This window comes from Dipodomys ordii, unplaced genomic scaffold (assembly GCF_000151885.1).
Source record: "Dipodomys ordii isolate 6190 unplaced genomic scaffold, Dord_2.0 Scaffold37, whole genome shotgun sequence".
Taxonomy (NCBI): domain Eukaryota; kingdom Metazoa; phylum Chordata; class Mammalia; order Rodentia; family Heteromyidae; genus Dipodomys; species Dipodomys ordii.
The window spans coordinates 4,754,020-4,778,542 of NW_012267253.1; the positions used below are offsets into that span (position 1 = coordinate 4,754,020).

The 24,523-nt window shown below is 37.5% G+C and overlaps 1 protein-coding gene across 1 annotated transcript in view; it reads left to right on the forward strand.

Moving 5' to 3' along the window:
- Window positions 1–24,523, forward strand: part of Plekhh2 (pleckstrin homology domain containing, family H (with MyTH4 domain) member 2) — a 105,486-nt gene that overhangs the window by 55,172 nt on the left and 25,791 nt on the right. The window contains exons 15-24 of the mRNA XM_013017888.1: window positions 1,105–1,263; window positions 7,169–7,249; window positions 10,503–10,682; window positions 11,427–11,535; window positions 12,904–13,016; window positions 14,774–14,953; window positions 17,153–17,250; window positions 19,065–19,242; window positions 20,210–20,365; window positions 21,627–21,724. Coding sequence (XP_012873342.1) covers window positions 1,105–1,263; window positions 7,169–7,249; window positions 10,503–10,682; window positions 11,427–11,535; window positions 12,904–13,016; window positions 14,774–14,953; window positions 17,153–17,250; window positions 19,065–19,242; window positions 20,210–20,365; window positions 21,627–21,724 — 1,352 coding nt within the window. The remainder of the gene's footprint in view (window positions 1–1,104; window positions 1,264–7,168; window positions 7,250–10,502; window positions 10,683–11,426; window positions 11,536–12,903; window positions 13,017–14,773; window positions 14,954–17,152; window positions 17,251–19,064; window positions 19,243–20,209; window positions 20,366–21,626; window positions 21,725–24,523) is intronic.

Consider the following 24,523-nt stretch of genomic DNA (forward strand, 5'->3'; position numbering starts at 1 on the left):
GTGTGCCAGTACTGGGGCTTGAACTCAGGGCCTTCTACTCTCACTTGGCTTTTTCACTTAACACTGGTGTTTTACCAATTGAGCCATGCACCACTTTGGATATTTTCCTGGTTACCTTGAGATAAGAATCTCAAAGACTTTTCTAGTCTGGCTTCAAACCTCAATCCTCAGATCTCAGCTTCCTGAGTAGCTACCATTATAGCTAAATGGCAGTTCTTCTATGAACTGTGAGTGTTTATATCTAAGTGGAAGAGCTATTGGTGAGCAGAGAGGTTGTCCTGCCAAATCACAGCAGAGAAGTAGTAGCTGCCCAATTTGCCCATAAGGCTAGTTTTGCCTGAAACCTGTTCATTTAAAGCAAGTTGTTGAGAAATATTCTGATATATTTCATGTAAATTCACTTTATTTCTGAAATGTTCTAATAACCATCATTTTCTTATCATCTTGCTTCTTTGGAGGGTGGAAGACAACATTTGCCAGAAAGGTACATGATCAATGTTTTTAGTGGACTGAGAACTCAAAGCGGGAATTGGGAAACTTTATCCTAGAGCATGGCTCTTAAGAATTATTTGTATGCTTCTGATGTATTTGGGAAATTAGCTGTGTGATTAATTTGAGACTAGAAATATTTGGGTTCACAATAGCTGGTCACATGTTAGTTCCAAGAATTATTCATCTTTGTGCAAGGTCTTCTCATTTTGTTTATAGTTCATTTCCTCATTTCTATAAAGAAACTCCTCTTCATTTGCTAAAATTGTACTATTTCATTGTATCCTCCAGTCATTCTACTCTTCAATTCAACAACTACTTAATGGCACATTAAAGGGTGAAAAAGATAATGTGATGATTCAAGTTGTAAAATCACTACCCCAAAATTTATATTATGACAAATTTGAAAAGTAAACTGAAACAAAAAAATACAATTCTCACAAAGTTACTAACGTATTATAAATTACTAGGGACTGATTTATTTAGAACTAGAATTCAATATTTAGCATATTTGCATCCATGTTAAGCAGTGTTGGTTAAAGAATGGACACAGCAGTACTAATAACCCTACATGTTCACAATTGCTTTTCCTCTTGCTTTCTTATTACATTCTAGCTGACCACTGAAAAACACACATACTATCTGACTGCTGATTCTCCAAATATATTGGATGAATGGATTAAAGTGTTACAGAACGTTCTTCGAGTACAAGCTGCTAACCCACTTTGCCTGCAGCCTGAGGGAAAACCAACAATGAAGGGATTGCTTACTAAGGTAGGAGCTTGTGTGTATAGCAACTGCATCATTGGTAACCTGAAAAGTGGATGTCTTAGTGTTTGTCAATATTGGGTTTCAACATTTTAAAAAATGTTTTTACGTTCACTGCATTTTAAAAAATGATCTTCACCACTTCAGTTTGTGCTTTAAAAATGATGCGTGATACTATTCACAGTAGCAAAAACATGGAAACAACCCAGATAACCCACAATAGATGAGTGGATCCAAAAACTGTGATACTTATATGCAAAGGAATTTTACACAGCCATTAGAAAAGTGGATGTCAGGAAATATAGGGAAATGTAGGGAAGGATGTTCAAATAAGATGCCCAAGACAAAAACTACACAGACGAAAAGTATGAAAAACAGTTAATATGCATGATATGTAATTTTTTTTGGTAAAAAAGAAAGAAGGATGAGTACCAGAAGGGAAGAAAGACCCATGACATAGTAGGAAAGAAGTAGGTAGGGATAAGAAGAAGCACAGAAGACCAGTAAGTGTAAGGGAAAAGGTTTTACTATCTTTAATAATTTTTCTAATTTACTTTATTATTGTTTTAGAGGTGAGATACATTTACACACATCAGGTCATAAGTGCATTTCATGTTGCATAATGTCATCTGCTCACTTTTGCATAGTTCTCTTTCATCAGTGTCCTTGCAGCCAATGCACTCCACTGCTGCACTTTTTCACCCTTTTCCCTCTGGTTCTGTGTCCTTCCCTAACCTCCCACAGATGAGCAGGTGAATACACCATATATAAGGTAAAGAATACAGAGTCATCAGAAAAATAAAAAACAAATTAAGAAAAAAGTCCTTTGTTTCCATATTTTTGGAGTTCATTTCAGTATGTATATTATTTTATATACATATGAAGAGAGGTGTTTGGGTATTGCACCTTTGTGATTCTCTTTAAGATTATCCTCTTTTGGTCTTACTGTATGTGAGTATCTAGACTCCTGTGTAATTGTCATATCCCAGTGCATAGATCTAACTTCTGCATATCAGGGAGAACATGTGCCATGTGTCTCTCTGATCTTGGCTTATTTCACTTATCATGATTTTTCTAGTTCCCTCCATTTCCCTGCAAATGACATTATTTTATTCTAATGGCTGTGTAAAATTCCTTTGCATATAAGTATCACAGTTTCTGGATCCACTCATCAATTATGGGTTATCTGGGTTGTTTCAATGTTTTTGCTACTGTGAATAGTATCACGCATCATTTTTAGAGCACAAACTGAAGTGGTGAAGATCATTTTTTTTTAATGCAGTGAACGTAAAAACATTTTTTAAAATGTTGAAACCCAATATTGACAAACACTAAGATATATCTGCTGGTGAGAATAATACTTTGGAAAACAGTTTGGCAAGGTCCTTAAATGGAATGAATATTAAATAATTAAGACATATATGATTTGATCAGGCAATCTCAGTTTAAGAAATAAATCCTTAGGAAGTGGCTTAATTTGCAAAAGATTTAAGAAGTAATAATGATATTTATTTTTAATTTTTTTCTGTCTTTATAAATGAAACATAATCAATATACTCTGAAAAACACAGATTTAAAACGTAGAACTTAATAAATTTTGGAAAATATTCACTTGAAACTATGTTAAGATATAGTAAATTTTTATTATCCTAGAAAGACCATAGTTTATAATAAAGAAAAATTGTCATAGCCAGATCCTCCCTGACAACTTATGTATAGGGTAGGGAATAGCTTAAATATATGTTTCTGTAATCATATCATACTTTGTTTTGCCTATTGAATGTTATAAGAATATTTCATGCTATGTATTATGCTGCATTGTTAATAAGTACAGTGCAGCAGTACATTATTATTCCTTTTTGTCATATGTACTCATAGAAAAGTGTCTGAATGGAATATATGCCAAGGTAGATTAGTTATTCTATGTGATTTTATTATATTTTTGCTTCATTTCTTCTGATATTTTAGAATGAAAATTGACATATTTAAGACTGTTATTTTGTAGACATTTATTGAACATAAGTATCTTTTCCCTTTTTTGTTCAAGACTAGGACTTGAACTCAGTATCTGATGCTTTTGCTTATTGGCTGGCGCTTTACCAACCCCTTCTTTTCCTTTTATAAAGGTTATTAGTTTCAAATTATCTCAGCTATTAGGACTGTCAGTTACAGGAATGCAAATTAATCCTGGGCCCTGAAGCAAGATATTCAAAAACTACAATAAAATTGGAGGATATGGGGACTTAATGAGATCAAAGAATAGCAATGGTGTGAATAATAGAAAGGCAAGTGGGAGGAGAAGTAAATAGAATGTAATGAGCTGGAGTGGAGCAGTTCCCAGAGGGAACAGAAAGAAAGGGTCTGACCATGAGGATGCCTGGCAGAAATGAAGGGAAGCAAAGGTTACTAGAAAGGAAGAGAGAGAATATTAAAAAGGATATGGCAAAGAGGACAGGCCAGGAGCTTGGGAGCCAGACTAGTTGGGCCCAAGTCCTGGCTCTTGACTTGCCACTTATGTGACCTTGAGTAGATCATTTATAGGCTTTTTGTACCTTAATGTCCTTAGTTGTGAAATGGGGATAATAGTGCCAACCTTACAGGGTATTGAGAGCACTTAAGTGAATTTTTCTTAATTAGGTAATTTTGTTTGAAGAATACCTGGCACATCTACTACTTGATAGTGGAGTCAGCAAGACTGGTGATTTGTGATGGAGGATTCAGGGAAGGAAAGGACTTGGGCTCACTGGGGTGTAATAAGCTGTTGTTCTTGAAAATTTAAACAGTACTGGTATGAAGTATCTTTTTTTGGAAGAACATAAAGATTCATTCAGTAATTTAGTTTATTAAAGCCTTGAGATTGTCTCTTTTTTCATTTTCATTTCTTGGAGTTCATTTTGATAAATTTTATTATACATGATCAGATGTACACAGGCATTGTGTCTTTGTTGAGATTGTTTTTTAACTCTTCATAGGGATTAGAATATTAGGTCTTATTATAATGTTTTCACATTAAAGTCAGAGAAATCCTACAGACTGTATTTGTAAAACACAGCTTTTTCAGTGAGTTCATGGCAAAAGTCTTCATTTATTTACAGTGCTTCAAAAGTAATCATTGTTCTATTTTCAAAATAAAGAATTGCAAAAGTACACAATCTTTCAGCTAGATGCATTGAATTCTAATTCTTAGGAGACTCTTTCTGGAGTTGTTTAAAGAAGGAAGAAAATAAAACAAAACCCCTTGCATAACTCTATTTAAAAGTGCCAGGATATTTGCCTATAAATATATGTTTCCAAATTTAATTAAGTTGAAACAACTCTTGCCAAGTGAAACAAATTTTTTGTTTTGTTTTATTTTGTTTTCCTCAAGAAGGAAAATCCATCAAACTATTAGTAGTGGAGTTATTTGTTTAAACCATAGCTTAGAAAGCCCAAAGGCAGCCTGGGTTTGTGGGTTTAAAGGAAAACATGTGTTTTACTTCTTATGCATAGTAAAGAAGAAAATATTTATTGTCTAAATTCTATTACCCTTTATTTACATTGTTTTGTTTGATCATCACAACAGCCCAGTGAAGTGGCCAATAGTCCCATGTTATGTTAAAGACAGTGAAAAGTTAAGTCAGGGCTGGGCCAGGTGGCTTACTCCTGTAATCCTAGCTGTTTAGGAGGCTGAGATCTGATCACGGTTCAAAGCCAACTTGGGGAAGGAGACTCTTATCTCCAATAAACCACCAGAGAACCAAAAGTGGCGCTGTGGCTCAAGTGGTACTCACCTTGGGACAGCACCCAGGCCCAGAGTTCAAACTCCACGACTCCCAAAAGAAAAAGCTCCCAAAAGAAAAGTCAGTTTCCAGAAGATGTCCATACATGTGGTGGAACTTGAACTTAAACCTCAGTCCTAGACTTTTCTACTGTAGTGACTTGCTTGATGTAAAATCTTTGGAAGCAATCATTTGTATTCTTCAGTGAATGACTATAAGAATAGTTCATTTAAATGTAAGCCATTACAAGGCCCTCTGAGATCCTACAGATCTTCATCCCTTGCCCAACACCTCTCCCCTCCCTCCTTCAGACTCAAACACTCAGCTGCACTCACTGTTCCTGAGATTCTTCAGGCATCATCTCTCAGATCCCAGACACACCTGCTTTTCCCTCAAATCTCTCCATTGGGACTACCGTATATTTTATTTTATTTATCTTTGTCCGTTGTGGGGCTTGAACTCAGGGCCTGGGCACTGTCCCTGAGCCTCTTTGTGCTCAAGGCTAGCAGTCTACCACTTAAACCATAACACTACTTCCAGTTTTTGAGTAGTTAATTTGAGATAAGAGTCTCATGGGGGCTTTTCTGCCCATACTGGCTTCAAACCGTGATCTTCAGATCTCAGCCTCTTGAGTAGCTAAGATTACATGCAAGCACCCATCATGGACCACCACATTTTAAATGGTAACAACCTCTCCACCTCTCCCAAACTTCCTCTTCTTTCCTACTTGTTGTTTCTCCTTACTTCTTCTTTTTTTTGGGGGGGGGGGTCTGGTCGTGGAGCCTGAACTCTGGGCCTGGGCACTGTCCCTCAGCTCTTCAGCTCAAGGCTAGCGCTCTACCACTTGAGCCACAGCGCCACTTCCAGCTTTTTTCTTTTTGCTTATGTGGTGCTGAGGAATCGAACCCAGGGCCTCAGGCATGCAAGGCAAGCACTCTACCACTGAGCCACCTTCCCTGCCCTCTCCTTACTTCTTATCATTGTAGGCAAGTATGTCAACAGAATTGGTTTTACTGGGCAGTGTCTTGGTTTATAGGACTGTTGGACAGAACTAGTCTTACACCGCAGCAGAGGATTACCCTTGAAGCAGAAGTTGGCAGAGCTTTGTTGGCAGAACCACTCCCAGGGAAGTGGGATACAAAGCAAACTCAAGCATGAATATTACGTGCTAGGGCAGGAGTCTTACCATTGGTAGGAATTAGAGGTTTTGATGGTTCTCTAGGATGGAGAATATGGTAGGGACTGCCTGGTAAAGATCTCTGATGTCTATACAAAGGCAGTGATTAGAGCAGATTGGTTAATGAACTTGCAGTAAGGGACTTTATAAAGCCACCAAATGGTAATAAGCCTATAATACTCAAATACATTTTTTGAAAATATCTCCCAGAAAAAAGCATTATAAGGAAAATACTGTGTGTTTCTTGACAAAGTTATATAGCTTTCTACTGACTTAATTATCTATCATCCTTACAAGGCTGAGCCCCATCAGAAGAGGCCTGTACCTTTCCTTCCTCCCTCCTTTTTCGGGTGTACCACCACAGCCAACTAGGAGGGGGTGGCTAGCCCATGGTTGTTTTCCCAGGACTTAAATCAACTGCTGGCCATTCAAAACCAAGAGCTAAGTTTTAAATTGTCTTGGACACTTAGTGCATAGTGTCTGATCTAGAACAAGCACTCCAGCTTTTAATAGTATTGAATTATTTTGTACGATTCCTTCTGGAGAAGGTATCAAATGTCTCAAATGAATGAAGCTTTCACACTTGGGAAGTCACAGGAATCCTTTTAGTTTTAATCTTAGTTTTAACAATAGGCTGCTAACCAAGAGAGCCATTGGGTTACTGGAAATCTGTGAAAATTTAGCAACTAAGGAGTAGTCTCAATTATGGAATCATTACCTTTTCTTAAAACCATCTTTAAATCATAGTCCTAGGCATAGTACTTGACACCTAAGAAGCTCTGTTAAATGTTGAATGGTGAGCTCTAAAATAAATAGTGTGCAAACAAATTTCACATAACATTTGGATAATCCACTAGGAAAATGCTTATCTGGGCAAACTGGACACCCAATAGAAGCTCAAATGGAATGTCTTCAGTTCTGCTGTAAGTTTACAGAGCTCTGGGATACTTTGTGATTCACTGAAATATGATTTCAGGTAAAACATGGCTACTCCAAGAGAGTCTGGTGTACACTTGTTGGAAAGACATTGTATTATTTTCGTAGTCAAGAAGAAAAGGTATGTATATATTTTTAATATGCTCTTTGGAGGATTTTTTGCTTTAAAGTTCTCCCTTTTACTCTTCTATTTCTAAGTAAAACTTTAGAATAGTTGATGAGGATGAAATGTAGTGTTAAATTTATTACTAAGGTAACTGCATACCTATCATCTCCAAGGGTCTTGATTCTTTTTTTTTTTTTTTTTTTTGGGTCCGGTCATGGGGCCTGAACTCTGAGCCTGGGCACTGTCCCTCAGCTCTTCAGCTCAAGGCTAGCCTCTACCACTTGAGCCACAGCGCCACTTCCGGCTTTTTTCTTATGTGGTGCTGAGGAATCAAACCCAGGGCCTCTGGCATGCAAGGCATGCGCTCTACCACTGAGCCACCTTCCCAGCCCGGGTCTTGATTCTTAATTTTAGGCAAGGATGATAACAGAATTTGGTTAGTAACTTCTCATTACTGCATCTAGAAGCCTTAGTAACTTTTAATTGTTGCATCTTCTACAACCTAAACATCTTATACCTCTCTCCCAGCTATCACTTTTTATTGTTTTCCCATGTTCTGGCAGACTAGATGAGGTTGAAAGAAGTGCATGGCAAACTAGTTAAAAAGTCTTGGGGAGCATAAAATTGTGTATTAGAAGAATCCAATCTTACCCTGTCTATCAATTGTCCTATTATAACCTTAAAAAATAATATCCTAGGCTAGGTGATCTTCCTGCCACAGGTGATCCTGAGTGCTGGAATTACGAACATTCACCAGAAAAATGAATAGTGTTGATTATAGAAAAAAACAAGACAGGATCTAGAATAATAATAGGAACCAATTATAATTATGGGATGTTATTGAGAATACATGTAAGTCAGTATAGGTCTACATACATGTACACACATATGTATATGTACACACAAAACACTTGGTGTGTAAACATTTCTAAAACAATCTTGGAACCTAGATTGGTGTCTTTTTTCTTATTGCAAAACTTTCTGATTGGTTTTGAAGATGAACAAAATGAGTATCTTTATGAGAAACACATTAATATGAACACAAAAGCTTCAGAAGGATAGATTTTCATTTTTCTATTTTCTTTCTTTGTCTTTCCCTCCCTCCCTCTCTTCCTCTCTTCTCTTCCCTCCCTCCTCCCTTCTTTCCTTCCTTCCTTCCTTCTCCCTCCCTTCCTCCCACTCTTCCTTTCCTAGCTTCCTTCCTTTCTTTCTTTCTTCCCTGCCTCCCTCCCTGCCTCCCTTCCTTCCTTTCTTCCCTGCCTCCCTCCCTCCCTCCCTTCCTTCCTTCCTTTTTTTGGCAGCACTAGGATTTGAACAAAGAGTAGTTAATTGGATAAACATGGCAAGGCAAACAAACTTAGACTAGAAAGCTAGCTAGGGGGAGAAGAGACTAGCAAGGCAAGAGATAGTTTAACAAGAAATGTTTTTATAAGCTTCCCTTGGCTTCAAGTTCCTGACCCTGATGATAAGAATGTTGTTTTCCTTCTGTTATAGTGAAGATAACTTCCATATGGCAATTTATTTCTTGCTTTGGAGAAGAAAAAAGTGGAGGGTCAGAGTGCCCCTTTTTATTTTTTAAAGCATTTAGTTCAAAACAATCCTTTTAGGTATCTTAAGCGTGTTTCTCGTTCCCCCCCCCCGCCCGCTTTTATGATGAGATGGGAAGCCATTGGAGGGTTTTGAGAAGAACAGGGAAATGATTTTAACATGTCTAACAGTAATTCCACAGTTTCCATTTAGAATAGACTGGAGGGGACAAGGAAGAGAGTAGGCAAAAGGCTATGGTAGTCATCCAGGTGAAAGATGATTGTGACTAGGTGGTGGCGATGGAGTCCAAAGAAGGGACGAGACTCTGGATGTAGTCTTAGACTCTGGATGTCAGGGCTTACCGGCTACAAAGGTTGTTGTGCACAAGTCGCAGGACCCCACCAAGAAGACCACCAAGAGTCAGACGTTCCGAAATGCAAAAGCAAGGTTTTATTTAGATGGGCTGCAGCTCGGACCTCATCCTACACTCCAACACAGCAGAGCCTAGGAGGAGAGCCTGGAGCTAAGGATTTGCAGGGCTTATAAAGGCACACAACCAGGTGTTTGGATTACCACCACGTGTTGCTCTGCTAGCTGACATAAACAAGCAACAAATGGTCACTGCCTCAAGACTTTAACCCTTCAAGGTAGCATATGAGTGGAAGCAAAGGGTCAGGGATGATGACAAAGTTTTTGACTTACACACTTGAAAACCTCAAGTTATTGACAACTTTGATCAGAGCAGGTTGTCAAGGTAGATTTGCCAATGTAAGCTTGAGATGCTGTTATATATACAGATCATGATACTGGAGTTTGGTATTTGGGTGTAGCTAACGTATGTGGAGATTAAAGCCCTTCGTTGAACTGAGATCACCCAGACAGAGTGTAAGTGGAAATAGTGCAAGCACTGACTTCTGGAGCCCAATATGAAATCTGTCATGGTAAATGTCTTTGTGGTCAGAATGGACTTTTTCAAAGAGTTGCAATTGCAAATCTGACCAGATATTTTTACAGGTTCTAAATCTGAAGCATACTGTGTATTTTCCTGAAATAAATATACTTTATTAAAGACAAAGTTTTAAAACAAATATGCAAAATACCTAGCATGGAAGATATATTTGTTTTGTCAGTAAAAGGTTAAAATTTAATGTAAATCAGTTTAGGTTTTCCACCCTTAAATTAAGATGGGAGAAATCCATCACATTATAATACATTGTATTAGGGTATGTTAGGTTTTTTTAAATATCCTTAAAACACTACTTATTAACTGGAGCCTGGGTAATAGTGTTTGTACCAGTTGTCTACTCTTATTATTGCTTTACTGACATTATTGAGACCATGTCTTTGCTTTTCCTTTTGATCACTAGCTCAGTCAAATTATCAATCAATTCTATGAGAACAATAACAAGTCAACTGGATGTTTTAACTGAATTATTGCTAGTTACTTGTTTAATAAATGGGTCATTTTAGTCCATAATGTGAATAATCTGAACCACTGGTGTCTTTATCCTTAAAAGACTAAAGGTCTGGTATTTATATTATTCTTTCATATTACAATCAGGCCTTTTACTATTGCAATTACATTTGTAACAAATAAATAATCTAATAAGGATAACCTCTAGATAGTCAATTTTTTAAGAGTTATGCTTTTTAAGGATAAAGATGTGAAGGAGCATGAAATTTTTTCAATAGGAAAATACCTAGAAAGTGCCTCCCTTACAATTACTAACCTATACTTCAGTTTCCTTTAGGTCAGATCAAACTCTGGGAGGCGAAAATTGAAGAGGTGGACAGGTCCTGTGATTCAGATGAAGATTATGAAGCCAGTGGACGTAGTTTGTTATCCACTCATTACACCATCGTTATCCACCCCAAAGACCTAGGTCCTACTTACCTCCTAATTGGATCCAAACATGAAAAGGTATTTAGAGACTTCCTGGTTGATTCTAAATGATGCAGACTAATACTACTCAAGTATGGCAATAGTTATAAAATTACTTTTATAGAAACAAGAATTTTACCAAAGATTCTTAGCTGTTTTCAGAGATTCTGTAGTTACTTTGAAATGAGGCTTATTTAAATGTGGTTACTTGAGAAAGAGAACACAAGGCCTCCTTAAATGTTTTACACACACACACACACACACACACACACACACACACACCCAATTTCAAAATGTATTACAAATCTTTTTAATCTTTACGTAGTAGTAAACATAGGTTTCAATTCAACTCAGATGTTCGATAAAATAGCTTTTAATTATTATTTAAAAATTAAAGAATGTTGTTTCTTTTCTGTCTCAAGGTTTTCTTTTACTGAGTTCAAGCTGTAATCTCCTAGTTCAGATATTGTACCCTGGGTCAGAGCTGCCATTTTCATCCTCTCTGTTCCTTTCTGCATGTGAATCAGGAAGTGCTTTCCTTTTTTTTTAAAAAAAAATTTCTCCTTACTTTATCCTACTTTACTAGATAAATCCTTGCTAAATGTAAAACACAAAAGTTTTCTTTAACTATTTTTTAAGTTGTTCTCAACAATGCTTGATAATAATGTACTCATTACCGTGCTCATGTAACTGTAACCCCTCTGTACAGTATTTTCACAATAAAAAACTTATTTAAAAATATATGTTGGCTAACATTTTGATCAATATGTTCTAATTTTTAAGGACACTTGGCTTTATCATCTGACTGTTGCAGCTGGAAGTAACAATATAAATGTTGGATCTGAATTTGAACAACTGGTTTGCAAATTGCTTAACATAGAAGGGGAACCTTGTAAGTTCACAAGCATCTGCAGCCTTACAGTTTATGCTGTGGGACCTGACCCCATTAGGCTGTGAGGGAGTTTTTTTACTGTGGATTCCTGTTTCTTTGCAGTATACCTCCTTGTCATGGGCTTTACTTGCAATTGGTCGGGGTTCTCAGGCTCTAGGAGCACCATCTTCACTGAATGTGCTATGTCCTGTCACACTCCTCCACTCCTGCTCATATTGTTCCCTGTGCTGGGAGTGCCCCCTTCCTTGGCAGTCCTCATCACATGACGAAACCTCAGCCAGCCCACTCCAGCTCTGCAGCTGGCTGTACAAAAGGAATTTAATCAGTGTCAAAATTAGACCCCAATGTACTTTGCCTTTTAACTCTTTTATAACTGTTGTAGCTATGCATTTGAAATTAATCTTTTCTTTCTTTCCTCCCTTCTTTCTTTGGCAGTACTGGGATTAGAACCCAGGACTTCTTGCTTCCTAAGAAGGCTCTCTACTATTCGAGCCATGCCTTCAGCCCTTTTTGCTCTGGTTATTTTTGAGATAGAGATTTATATTTACCTAGGGCAAGACTGAACTATTTATTTATGCTACCTGCTTTAAATGAGATGATGGGTGCATGTTACCATACCTAGCCTTTTCTGTTGCAATGGTGTCTTGTTGACACCGTCTTATTGAAGTCGGCCTCAAACCACAATCCTCTCAATCTCTATTTTCTATCAGCAAGGTTACAGGCATGAGCAGTCAGCATCTGGATAAAATTATTTTGTGGCTAAGGTTTTCCATTAACAGTTTAGATTTTTATCCTTTGTCTTACATACCTACAGAGGCCACATCTTATTTGCAGTGTCCAGTATAGAATTTGTTTAATAGTATTGGGGATGGAACCCAGGGCCTCATACATATTGTGCAATTACTCTACCACTGAGCTATACCCCCAACCTATAGAAGTGGGTTTTAGGAATGACTTGGCATTCTTCTTTATCTTTATATTTCTTTCTATTTTGCTTCTCCCTAAGCCATTCCCCTAGCCCCTTTTCATGTAAAAGCATCACTCATTGGCACACTTAATCAATAAATATGATCATAGGTTACCACTCATTGGCACATTTAATCAATAAATATGACTTTGCCCCAGGAGACTTCTTGGAACCTAAAAGTCTGAGATCCAGTTCTTTGTTTACTTCATGTAGAACAGAAAAGGAGAAATTTCAGTGGACTGAAAACTGAAGTAAAATAAAGTTGCCAATGTTTTTTCCTGGCCTATGTGATGACAGTTGTGAGCCAAAAGTGAAAGAGATTATTTCCCAAGTGTCAGTCTAGTGGGAGGCCAAAACATGTGTATTGTTTTCTGTTCATATATATGTTCTTCTGTGGTTAGCTTCCCAGATATGGCGACACCCCACTTTGTGTCACAGCAAAGAAGGAATCCTGTCCCCTCTCACCACATTGCCTTCTGAAGCTCTACAGACAGAAGCTATTAAGTTATTTAAGGTAAAATTGCTATCTCTTTCCAAAAATAATCAAACTTGATGAAGATGATTATTAAGAAAATCCATGGAAGTTAAATTAGGTGAACTTACTATGCTTTCTAAATTTGGAATTTATTGAAATACATTGTGCAAGGTTTTTTTTTGTTTTTGTTTTTGTTTTGGGTCCGGTCGTGGGCCTGAACTCTGGGCCTGGGCACTGTCCCTCAGCTCTTCAGCTCAAGGCTAGTGCTCTACCACTTGAGCTACAATGACACTTCCGGCTTTTTTTTTTTTCTGCTGATGTGGTGCTGAGGAATCAAACCCAGGGCCTCAGGCATGCAAGGCAAGCACTTTACCACTGAGCCACCTTCTCAGCCCCAGTGTGCAAGGTTTGAACTAAGAAGGCAAGAACAACCAAGATGGAAGCTATGGGGCATTTTTTTTTTTTTTTTTTGTAAATCAACCCCAGGAAAGTTATGCTAAGTGGCTACTGGTCACATGTACAACACTGGTACAACATGAGAAGTTTTTGTCTGAGAGCATGAGAATCTAGAGGTGGAAGCCACATAAGACTAACTTACAGAATTGGTACCACCACATTTTATAATTTAATAACTTATAGAATCGGTACCACCACATTTTTTAATTTAATAAAGTACAGGGAAGAATGTACATTTTGAGGAGTTCAGTGTAAAGAATTTAAAAACCCAAGCCAGGTGCTGGTGGCTCTCGCCTGCAATTCTAGCTACTCAGGAGGCTGAGATCTGAGGATCATGGTTCAAAGCCAGCCCGGGCAGGAAACTCCATGAGACTCTTTTTTTTTTTTTTTTTGGTCGGTCGTGGGGCTTGAACTCTAGGCCTGGGTGCTGTCCCTCAGCTCTTCAGCTCAAAGCGAGTGCTCTACCCCTTGAGCTACAGTGCCACTTCTGGTTTTCTGGTGGTTTATTGGAGATAGGAGTCTCACAGCCTCTCCTGCCCTCCTGAGTAGCTAGAATTGCAGATCTGCAGAATCCTCAGATCTCAGCCTCCTGAGTAGCTAGGATTACAGGCGTGAGCCACCAGCACCTGGCATCCATGAGACTCTTTTTTTTTTTTTTTTTTTGGGTCCAGTCGTGGGGCCTGAACTCTGGGCCTGGGCACTGTCCCTCAGCTCTTCAGCTCAAAGCTTTTTTCTTTTTGCTTATGTGGTGCTGAGGAATCGAACCCAGGGCCTTGAGCATGCAAGGCAAGTGCTCTACCACTGAGCCACCTTCCCAGCCCCCATGAGACTCTTATCTCCAAATAACCACCAGAAAATTGGAAGTGGCACTGTGGCTCAAGTGGTAGAGTGCTCTCCTTGAGCTGAAGAACTGAGGGACAGTGCTCAGGCCCAGAAATCAAGCCCATGATCGACAAAAAAAAAAAAAAAATTTAAAGACCCAAACTGAACTTTTGGGATGAAAATGCATTGGCAAAAATGACTCACATACTAGCTGAAATTAACATGCATTTTAAAGCTCTGCTATTAAATACATTACTATTTCAGACTGTCATGTCTTCTAGGTAACCTGACCCTTTCATATCTGATCAAATTCCTTGCTCTGAAATCTACTTCAATCTGCTATTACCATAACTACTTCATACTTATAACTACTTCATACTTACATTTTGTGTTATCATAGCATTTCTTTTTATTTCATTTTAAACAAAAACTATCACTAAAAAGAGAATCAATATAATTCTTACGGAGTAAGTGGCATCATTTCTTACCTTGAGTATGTCTTTTCTTGTTCCATTCAGACCTGCCAGCTTTTTATAAATGCAGCAGTTGATTCTCCTGCAATTGATTACCATATATCTCTAGCCCAGAGTGCTTTGCAAGTCTGTCTCACACATCCTGAGCTACAGAATGAAATTTGCTGTCAACTTATTAAACAGACAAGACGGAGGCAGCCACAGAATCAACCAGGACCATTGCAGGTATGTATTGCTATATGCAGTTTAAAGTGATGTTGTTTTCTTGGTTGTAAGAATAATATACATTCAGCACAGACATTTAGAAAAAAAGTGAAAGGAAAAATAGCTATTAATATTCTGATGTATATCCTTTTGTGTATATGTATATATACAAGTTTATACATAAATGTATACATGTTTATGGATTTATGAAAACTCATAGTTTTTCATATTATGGGATTTCATTATAAACTGTAGTTTTAAACTATAGGACATAACCACTACCTCACATCTTTAAATATCAATGGTGACATTAATATCAATTACTATACATTTAGATTCTTCCATTTGTTTGTCCTGTAATAAATATCTCTACATTAGACATCTTTCAAACTTGGACACTTGTGTCTTATCTACTGAATTCCTCTCATCCTATTCTAGAATTCTCTTATATCTTCAACAAGACACAGTATTTTAAGTTCCATCCAGTAGTATTTCACTATGTTATGGGATTCATTTCTTTAATTATTAGTGTAATTGCATATATTTTTCACTGGTAGTCATTTGTGTTTGCTTTGTAGTGAATGGTTTCTTCTGTCTGCATGGTGTGACTCCCTGTTAACCATAGAATAAAATGGAAATTTCTTATGCTAGTGATTAAGACTCTCAGTTGGATCTAAGATTTGTGGTACTTAAAGCTTACTCCATTTGGGAAATCCTCTATAAGAAAAGGAGCACAGAATACATTACTTTGATATGTATTTAAAAATGTATAACCATATGAGCACAGTTGATAGGGCCCTTCACAATGCCTTGGAATGGGGCTATGCAAGACAGTGGTTCTGAGGCTAAACTCAGTGGAGCCAATACACTGGCTCCTCTTTCTCCACTTTTTGCATCTAGGACACAATAAATGAATGGACTCTCCCTGTTTAACGGTGAATGAACGGAATGTCCACCTTCTTTATACAGACTTTTGCAATATTCTCTGTCTTGTCATGGCATTATTCCTGTCACTTAGATTCCCTCTTTTTCCTTCCTACTTTTATTTTTATTTATTTGCTTGCCAGTCCTGGGGTTTGAACTCAGGGGCTGGGTGCTGTCCCTGAGCCTCTTTGTGCTTAAGGCTAGCACTCTACCACTTGAGCCACCACGCCACTTCTGGCTTTTTCTGAGTAGTTTGTTGGGAATAAGAGTTGTAACTATAACCCTTCTGTACATTACCTTTACAATAAAAACAATTTTAAAAACTTTAAAAAAAACGTCTCACAGACTTTTCTGCTTGGGCAGATCTTAGACCTCAGATCTCAGCCTCCTGCATAGCTAGGATTACAAGCATGAGCCACCAGTACCCAGCTACTTCCTGCTTTTAGACTTTACAGCCCATCCTAAGCATCATCTTGCCAGTAGGTCCTTCCATGACTCCACTGTAGTTAGCCATTCCATCCACTGGTTAAACTTTTAGAAATGAATATAGAGTATTATTGTTTTACTATAATTTACTGTTCAAATATTTAAATGTTTCCTACTAGACCATAGGCTTCTTAAGGGCAGGGACAGAGCCTATTCCCCTTCCTTTTCTATTTGGCAATTTAAGAATTACTGAAGTGATATTTGCTTAATGGAAAAAAGAAACAGTAGTCCCTCTGGTACATCATGTTTATAATAACACATTTTTTTAAAAAATAGAAAAGAATGTAAAACAGACCAAAAGAAAAATAAAGATCATATATAATCCTGTAACTTAAAGTTAACCTCTGTGAATACTTTTAAGAACTTGGCCCGTGTGTGTGTGTGTGTGTGTGTGTGTGTGTGCGCGTGTGCGTGTGCGCACGTGTGTGTGCGTGCACATGTGTGTGCATGCATATGCATTTGGGTTATATATGTCTTTCTCAAATTTATTTATAATTTGATGAATGAGGTAAACACATAAAGGAAAAGAGTAATGTCCCTAATCATTAAGTATAATATTAAAAAGAAGTACTAAATCTACTAGTGCTTTGGTACCTCAATACATAGCTATATAGATCATGGATTTGAATAAGTGAATCATTTTATGCATTTTATGATGCATAAATGTACATGTGGAAGAAGCAACTATTTGGATTAATTAAGAGACACAATCCATCAACCCATTGCTCTCACAACCTCTGTTAGGCACCCTCCCCCACTTGGCTGTCTATTGTGCATGGTATCTAACTCATAGTGCTTCTCTTTGCCCAGGGCTGGCAGCTTTTGGCGCTGTGTGTTGGCCTCTTCCTTCCCCTTCATCCTTTCCTGTGGCTCCTCAGGCTCCATCTAAAGAAGAACGCAGATTGCAGGTGTGCAGAAAACTAGCCAACCGAACTGTTTATGTAACCTCTGAAAGTCTACAATAAATCATAAGTATTTAATAACCTGCCAGGTACATTTTCAGAAGAATGTGTAAAACAAATATTGGGACAAGAAGCCTTTTGTTACCATTTATGGGGCACTTGGAAAATAAATTTCTTTGTTCTGTTAAATCTCTTATGGAAAATTACAGTAAAAGCTTGAAATCTGACAAAGATCATTCTCAAGTGAAAAGTCTATTGCATTTCAAGTAAGATGACAGCATTAACAGGCACTCATTCAATAAAAGAACCTATTTTGTTTCCTTAGTTTTCCATTTTATTAGTTTTTTTAAAACCACATTGAATTCTTTCATGTGGAAGACTCTCCCTGTCTTCATCCTTTTATAAAATTATATGCATTTTAATTACTTCAGAATGTATTTCTATGAAAAAGATATTTCAAATCTAGCTATTGGAAGATTTACTTAGAATGGGACCCAGAGTCCTTTAACAAGGCTTATGCGGGTTTATATTTTTCCATCAAATTATTCTTCTTAGGTGATTGTTTGCATGTCTCTGTACTGCTGAAGATGGAGCCCAGGGCTTTGTCCATGCTCCCCATGCACTTTACCAACGGAGCGCTGGCCCCAAACGTTCGTTAGGTTGCTAAAACAGGCTTTGGGATGAATACAACAAAAAACAACTTGGAACAATAGGAAAATATCCTGCAGCTCATAATTCATTCTGGGGATGCCATGATCAAGGTCAAGTAATTATAGTTGCAGTCACTGTGGAGTCCTCAGACCAGGGGTGGCAAGCTTTGGTGCGTCTAGAAGACATTCAGATAAAAATATATTTACAGGTGTTATCAATCAGCTTTTATAAACAAAACAGAAATTGTATATACATCTTATCATTTTTAACATGTGCATGTTTTGGAGGATAGAAAGGGAAATAGATCTGTGCATGACATTGTTTATTACTATGGCTAATATTAATATAACTACATGCGACATATTGCTACATTATAACATAATGAAAAAAAGTTTTGTAAGGATGTTTGTTACAAAAATAAAGAAGTTTAGGAAGAGCTCAAAGTGGTAGAGGGCTAGCTTTGAGACAAAAGAGCAGGGCAGCACATGGGCTCTGAGTTCAAGCCCCACGATGGGAAAGAAAGAAAGAAAGAAGAAAGAAAGAAGAAGGAAAGAAAGAAGGAAGAAAGAAGGAAGGAAGGAAGGAAGGAAGGAATGAAGGAAGGAAGGAAGGAAGGGAAAGGAAAGAAGGGAGGGGAAGGAAAGAAGGGAGGGGAAGGAAAGAAGGGAGGGGAAGGGAAGGAATGAAGGAAAGAAAGAAAGAGAAAGAAAGAAAGAAAGAAAGAGAAAGAGAGGGAGGGAGGGAAAAGAAAGGAGCTTAATTCTAGCATTCAAAAAGAGAAATAACTGGAGGGAGAATGATAGAAAGGGTAATTGATCAAAATGCATTGTACTCATAACCTGACTTATAGAATTGAAACCTCTTGGTGAAACTACTTAATTAAAATGGAAAAGAAAAAAGAAAAGAAAAACTGGCAAAATTATCCTAACATTATAAACAGGAAGGGAAGCTTTTACTTTTTGTTGAGCAGATTCTCATAAAGTTATTCATACTGAACAAGAATTATGTAGGTAGTCCAGGCTATCCTCAAAACAGAAGCCTCTTTCCTCAGCCTCCTGACTACTAAGATTATAACCATGTCTAAGTGAAACTTCCTAAATGATTGCATAAATTAGATTGTCTTAATTAAATATATCCTGAGATTTTTAATCTTACATTTTATATAACAGGACAGAATTTGGGAAATACGCTATTTACTGTCAGCGATGTGTAGAAAGAACTCAACAAAACGGTGATCGTGAAGCAAGACCCTCTAGAATGGAAATTCTTTCAACACTTCTTCGAAACCCTTATCATCATTCTTTGCCCTTTAGCATACCGGTGCACTTCATGAATGGGATATATCAGGTGGGTAAAATCTGTTTAGCCACAGCTCCTATGTTTAACCTTTATGTAATAAAGAAGAGTGGCTGACTACATGGCTTAGTTAGCAACTTGCTGAGATAAACATACAAGCAGATTTTTTTTATTAGCATACATTATTTATACAAGGAAGGGATTTCATTGTGACATTTCTATACATGCATACAATGAACCCTGATTAAACTCACCTATAAACAGTTTTGCTGTTTAAAAGCAAATCTATATTAGACCAAAAAAAGGAAATGTGCTTCACTGACATTATTATTCTGATGGACAAAAACAAAAACATTTTGACCAGACTTTTTCCCCACTAATCCACTTGTTAGGTTAGGAAATCATTGCTTAACATTGGGTTTGTACAGTTTTAGTCTCTTTTAAAATCTGCCATCTCAGCACTTATCTGAGAACACTTGCTTAGATTCTTCCAGCAATCAGATATGGATGCTCCCCTATTAACTGAAGGAAACATGTTCCAAAACTAGCAATTAGTCTTTGTGGCCATAAGCCTTTCATCACAGAATTCAGAGACTTAACTAGTCATTAAACAAACATTAAATACATAACAGTGTTTATTCAAATGTATTTCTTGTTTATTTTTTAAATTTGCTTAATGATTGCATACTGTACTATCATTCTTGGTTAACTTTTAATGGGTAAGTGATCATTAATATCTCTGCCAGATGTATTTTTTTAAGTCTGACATATATTTATGGTGGTAGAATGAGCTTTTTGTTTTGAATTCATGTTCACTAAAGCTGAGATCTCTGAATTCTTGACAGCGCAAGTAATTTTCCTATTTTCTCCAGTGGGGGTTGAGAACAAAAAGTTAAAACCATAGAGAAATATATATTATCATTAGTCATCCATCAAGTATGTCCCCATTTTCTCCTAGAATCTCTGTTTGAAATGTATGTATTTTATATTACAAGACAGTTTTGCTGTTTTTATCTAGGTAGTTGGGTTTGATGCATCCACCACAGTGGAAGAATTTTTGAACACTTTGAACCAAGACACAGGAATGAGGAAACCTGTACAGTCTGGATTCGCGTTGTTCACTGATGATCCATCTGGCAAAGACCTAGAGCATTGTCTTCAAGGAAACATCAAGGTGAAACTAAGACCTTTGAAGGAGCCATCCCCAGTATACAGCATAGAAGCTAGCTACTGTTTAGTCTTTGCAAGCATAGTTCAGGAGATTTCCTCCCATTTAAGCAACCTAATCTTCACAATTAAAAAAAAATTGCAGGACTTTGGAGAGGCCATAGAATTCTCAATATGCAATCTGCACACATATATATCATGTGAAAGAGAAAAATAGTTCTAATGATGGAAATAATATTCTGAATTTTAGAGTAATAAGAATAGAGGCGTGAATGCTCTGACAAGGTGGGGGCATGGCTCAAGTGATAGAGCAGTTGCTGAGCAAACTCAAGGTTATGAGTTCACATCCCAGTAGCATCAAAAATAATAGCTTTTCATTTATTCAGCAGTATTGCTAAGCCGTTTTCAGTGTCCTGTGTACTAGTTTAGTGCATGTGAAAAACACAGTATGAAATGGCTTCTGCCTACAATGAACTTAGGATTTATATAGAGAAGAGCAGACTTATACACTGATGACTTTAAACTAGAATTGAAAGTAATAAATGCTTTAAGAAGGCTTTGAACTTTGTGCAAGAGAAAATTAAGCTCAGTATTGGGAATTAGAGGTCTGAATTGCAGTTTGAAGGATGGGTAGAAAATGGACTGATTAGAAATAAAGAAGAAATTTTAAAAAATCTTTTCCAAATCATAGTAAAGTGTATTTAATGAAGTTTCCATGGAATGATGACAAGAATTAGAAACATACAGTTAGAGAACCACAAGGGACTATAGTAAGAAACAGGCAATTTACTTTACAAATGAGGAAACAGAGGCCAGAGAAAGAAAAGATTTCCCTTAAATCAAGCAGCTGGAACTGGGTCTGGAGCTTTCTTGTATTATGCCTCAGATTTCCTTGGTATAACTTCAGTTATTCCAATATTCATAAACTTAGAAGGTGGAAAAATTGCTTCTTCATGACCAAATCATGAAAAAAATTCCTGGAATCTTCTTATGTCCACTCTCTTTTAGTCATGCATTGAGATTCCTTTTTGAATAAAAATTTCATGGCCACAGTCCCAAGTTAATTTGTGTCCAAAAGGATAAGTAGACCAAAGAATAATTTGTGGTTAAATCCCAAGATCAGAACTCCACACAAGTTGAAAACAAAAAGCCAGAACACATTTGGTTTGAGCATATTAATTGAAAATTTTCAAACTACAGCTACAATATTTAAAAAAATAATGTTTTTTTTTTAAGTCATGAATTTCAATTTTCTACTTTCCTTCTAGATTTGTGACATTATTTCTAAATGGGAACAGGCATCCAAAGAACAGCAGCCTGGGAAATGTGAAGGCACAAGAACTGTTCGTCTTACTTACAAAAACAGGTGTGTAAATACTCTACTATATGCCACAGCCTGAGTACATAGTGGTGTTCAAACCATTCACCTACTATTTAGTTTACTATTGAATGGCCTTGTAAGTTACCATGTATATTTGGAGATTTATTTTTACTTTAAATGATAACTCTAAAACTGTGATTATATAATTTTTTTTGGTCAGTTGTGGGGCTTGAACTCTGGGCCTGGGTGCTGTCCCTCAGCTCTTCATCTAGTGCTCTACCGAGCTACAACAACACTTCTGGTTTTCTGAGTAGTTTATTGGAGATAAGAGTCTCATAGACTTTCCTGCCTGGGCTGGCTTTGAACCATGATCCTCAGATCTCAGCCTTCTGAGTTGCTAGGATTACAGGCATGAGCCACCAGCACCCAGCTGATCATATAAAATTTTGATTCTCATTCTTTCATATTCTTTCTCTTTCTCTTGATATCTGTTGAGCTCCAACTATAAGCCAGTCACTTAGCCAGAAGATAAAGTGGTGATAAAAGCTGGCATGATAAATCAAGTCCCTGATCTATAGGTTAGGGAGGAGGAGGATGATTGTTAATCATATATTCCCCCTAATAAACATAGATTCCCTCTAATAAAAGTTTCCTGAGGGAGAATGTGGTACTTTGAGAGCATATAATGTGGATCCTGACCCAGCTGAGAATCAGGAGGCTTTTTTGAGGCTTTTTGAGACCAAGATCAGAGAGGGTCTGGAAGTGGGAACTTCAAAATAGGTCAAAAAGGTTATTTAAGGGCCATTGTGGGATGGGGAGGGGAGGGCCCCACAGCCCATTTCAAGAATTAAGAAAATGCCAGTGCAGCTGGAGTACACAGTTTCTCAACATAAAATTATAACACACTTTTGGCATGTAATTTTAAAAAGACAGTTCCCTTCTTTTTTTTTTCATGTTTTCCTTCTATATATTAGTGGTCCTTAATAAATACTTTTGCCCAGCTCACATTAACTGTACCAAAATACATTTTCCAGCTTTTTATATCTTATGATGCAAAAATTAATTGATAAAATGTCAACCTACAAGCCTAGTGGAAGTATTTGTATAATGTTGAATTCTTGAAGATAACTATTTTTAGAAGATGTTTATAATTTACAATTGGAATGTAAAAAGTCAAGGTATTGTGTAATACAAAGAATATAAATACTGACCCAGTTTAGATTTATTTTTCTAATAATCTCTCCCACAGAAATATGAGTGTAAGCCGGGAGCTGGTGGCTCATGCCTGCCAATCCTAGCTACTCAAGAGCTGAGATCTGAGAATCACAGTTCAAAGCCAGTCCAAGCAGGAAAGGCCATGAGACTCTTACCTCCAATAAACCACTAGAAAACCGGAGGTGGTGCTGTGGCTCAAGCCTTAGAGTGCTTGCCTTGAGCTGAAGAGCACAGGGACAGCGCCCAGGCCCAGAGTTCAAGTCCCACAATTGACCAAAAGAAAAAAAAAGAAAGAAAGAGAAAAGAAATATGAGTGTAAGTTGGCAGAGGACTCCCATATGGTCCAAGTAGCAACTTTTGTCTTTTTTTGTTGTTGTTATTGGTCATGGGTCTCAAACTCAGGGCCAGGGTGAGCTTTTCTGCTCAAGGGTAGTACTTGACCACTTTGAGCCACAGCTCCACTTCTGGTTTTCTGGTGGTTAATTTTAGTTTCACAGACTTTCCTGCCTGAGCTGTCTTTGAACCATGATCCTCAGATCTCAACTTCCTGAGTAACTAGGATTACGGACATGAGTCATCAGCACCCAAATGTCAATTTTTTTGGGGGGGAGGGGTCTGGTCGTGGGGCCTGAACTCTGGGCCTGGGCGCTGTCCCTCAGCTCTTCAGCTCAAGGCTAGCACTCTACCACTTGAGCCACAGTGCCACTTCCGGCTTTTTTTTCTGCTTGTGTGGTGCTGAGGAATTGAACTCAGGGCCTCATGCATGCAAGGCTCTACCAATGAGCCACCTTCCCAGCCCCCTGTCAAATTTTTTATACAGGGAAGACTGACACACTCATAAGTAGAAAAATGTAAAATTAAAATGGTAGACCTTTGAAGAAGAGAACTGCTCTTTGGAGCCTGGACCAACATCAATAGCTTTTGCTGCCTGTTCCTTTGTTTCAAATTCCACAAAGGCAAATCTTTTTGGATCTCCAGTAGACTTCTAATGTGGTATACTTACGTAAACAACATTGCCACATTTCCCAAATACTCCTTCAATCCAGATGATGAACACTTTTGGGAAGTAATTCCTGTAATAAATTAGAATTAATAACATTCAAAACATGAATAAAATGGTACATTCATATTTTGGACTTTGCCTCTCACACTCTCAGCCATGTTTAAGACCATTCCTAATAATGCATGCCTTATGAATATTTAATATATATTAGATCTGGTTATGATGACTGTGATTGGAATTCAAATTAAATTTGGATGAAATGACAAAGACTTCTCCAAAAGGCACTATAATGCTATATATAAGTCTACCTCACTGTAAAGGATCAAGAGAGGAATGGATAATGCATGATGAAAATTGCCTTGTTTTCATTGTTGATTGTTTATTTTCAAAAGCCTCATGAGGGCTGGGAACATGGTTCAGTGGTAGAGTGCTTGCCTAGCATCATGAAGCCCTGGATTTGATTCCTCAGTACCACATAAACAGAAAAAGCTGGAAATGGTGCTGTGTGGCTCAAGTGTGATAGAGTGCTAACATTGAGCAAAAAGAAGCTCAGGGACAGTGCTTAGGCCCTAAGTTCAAGTCCCAGAACTGGCAAAAAAAAAAAAAAAAAGTCTTATGAATCCTAG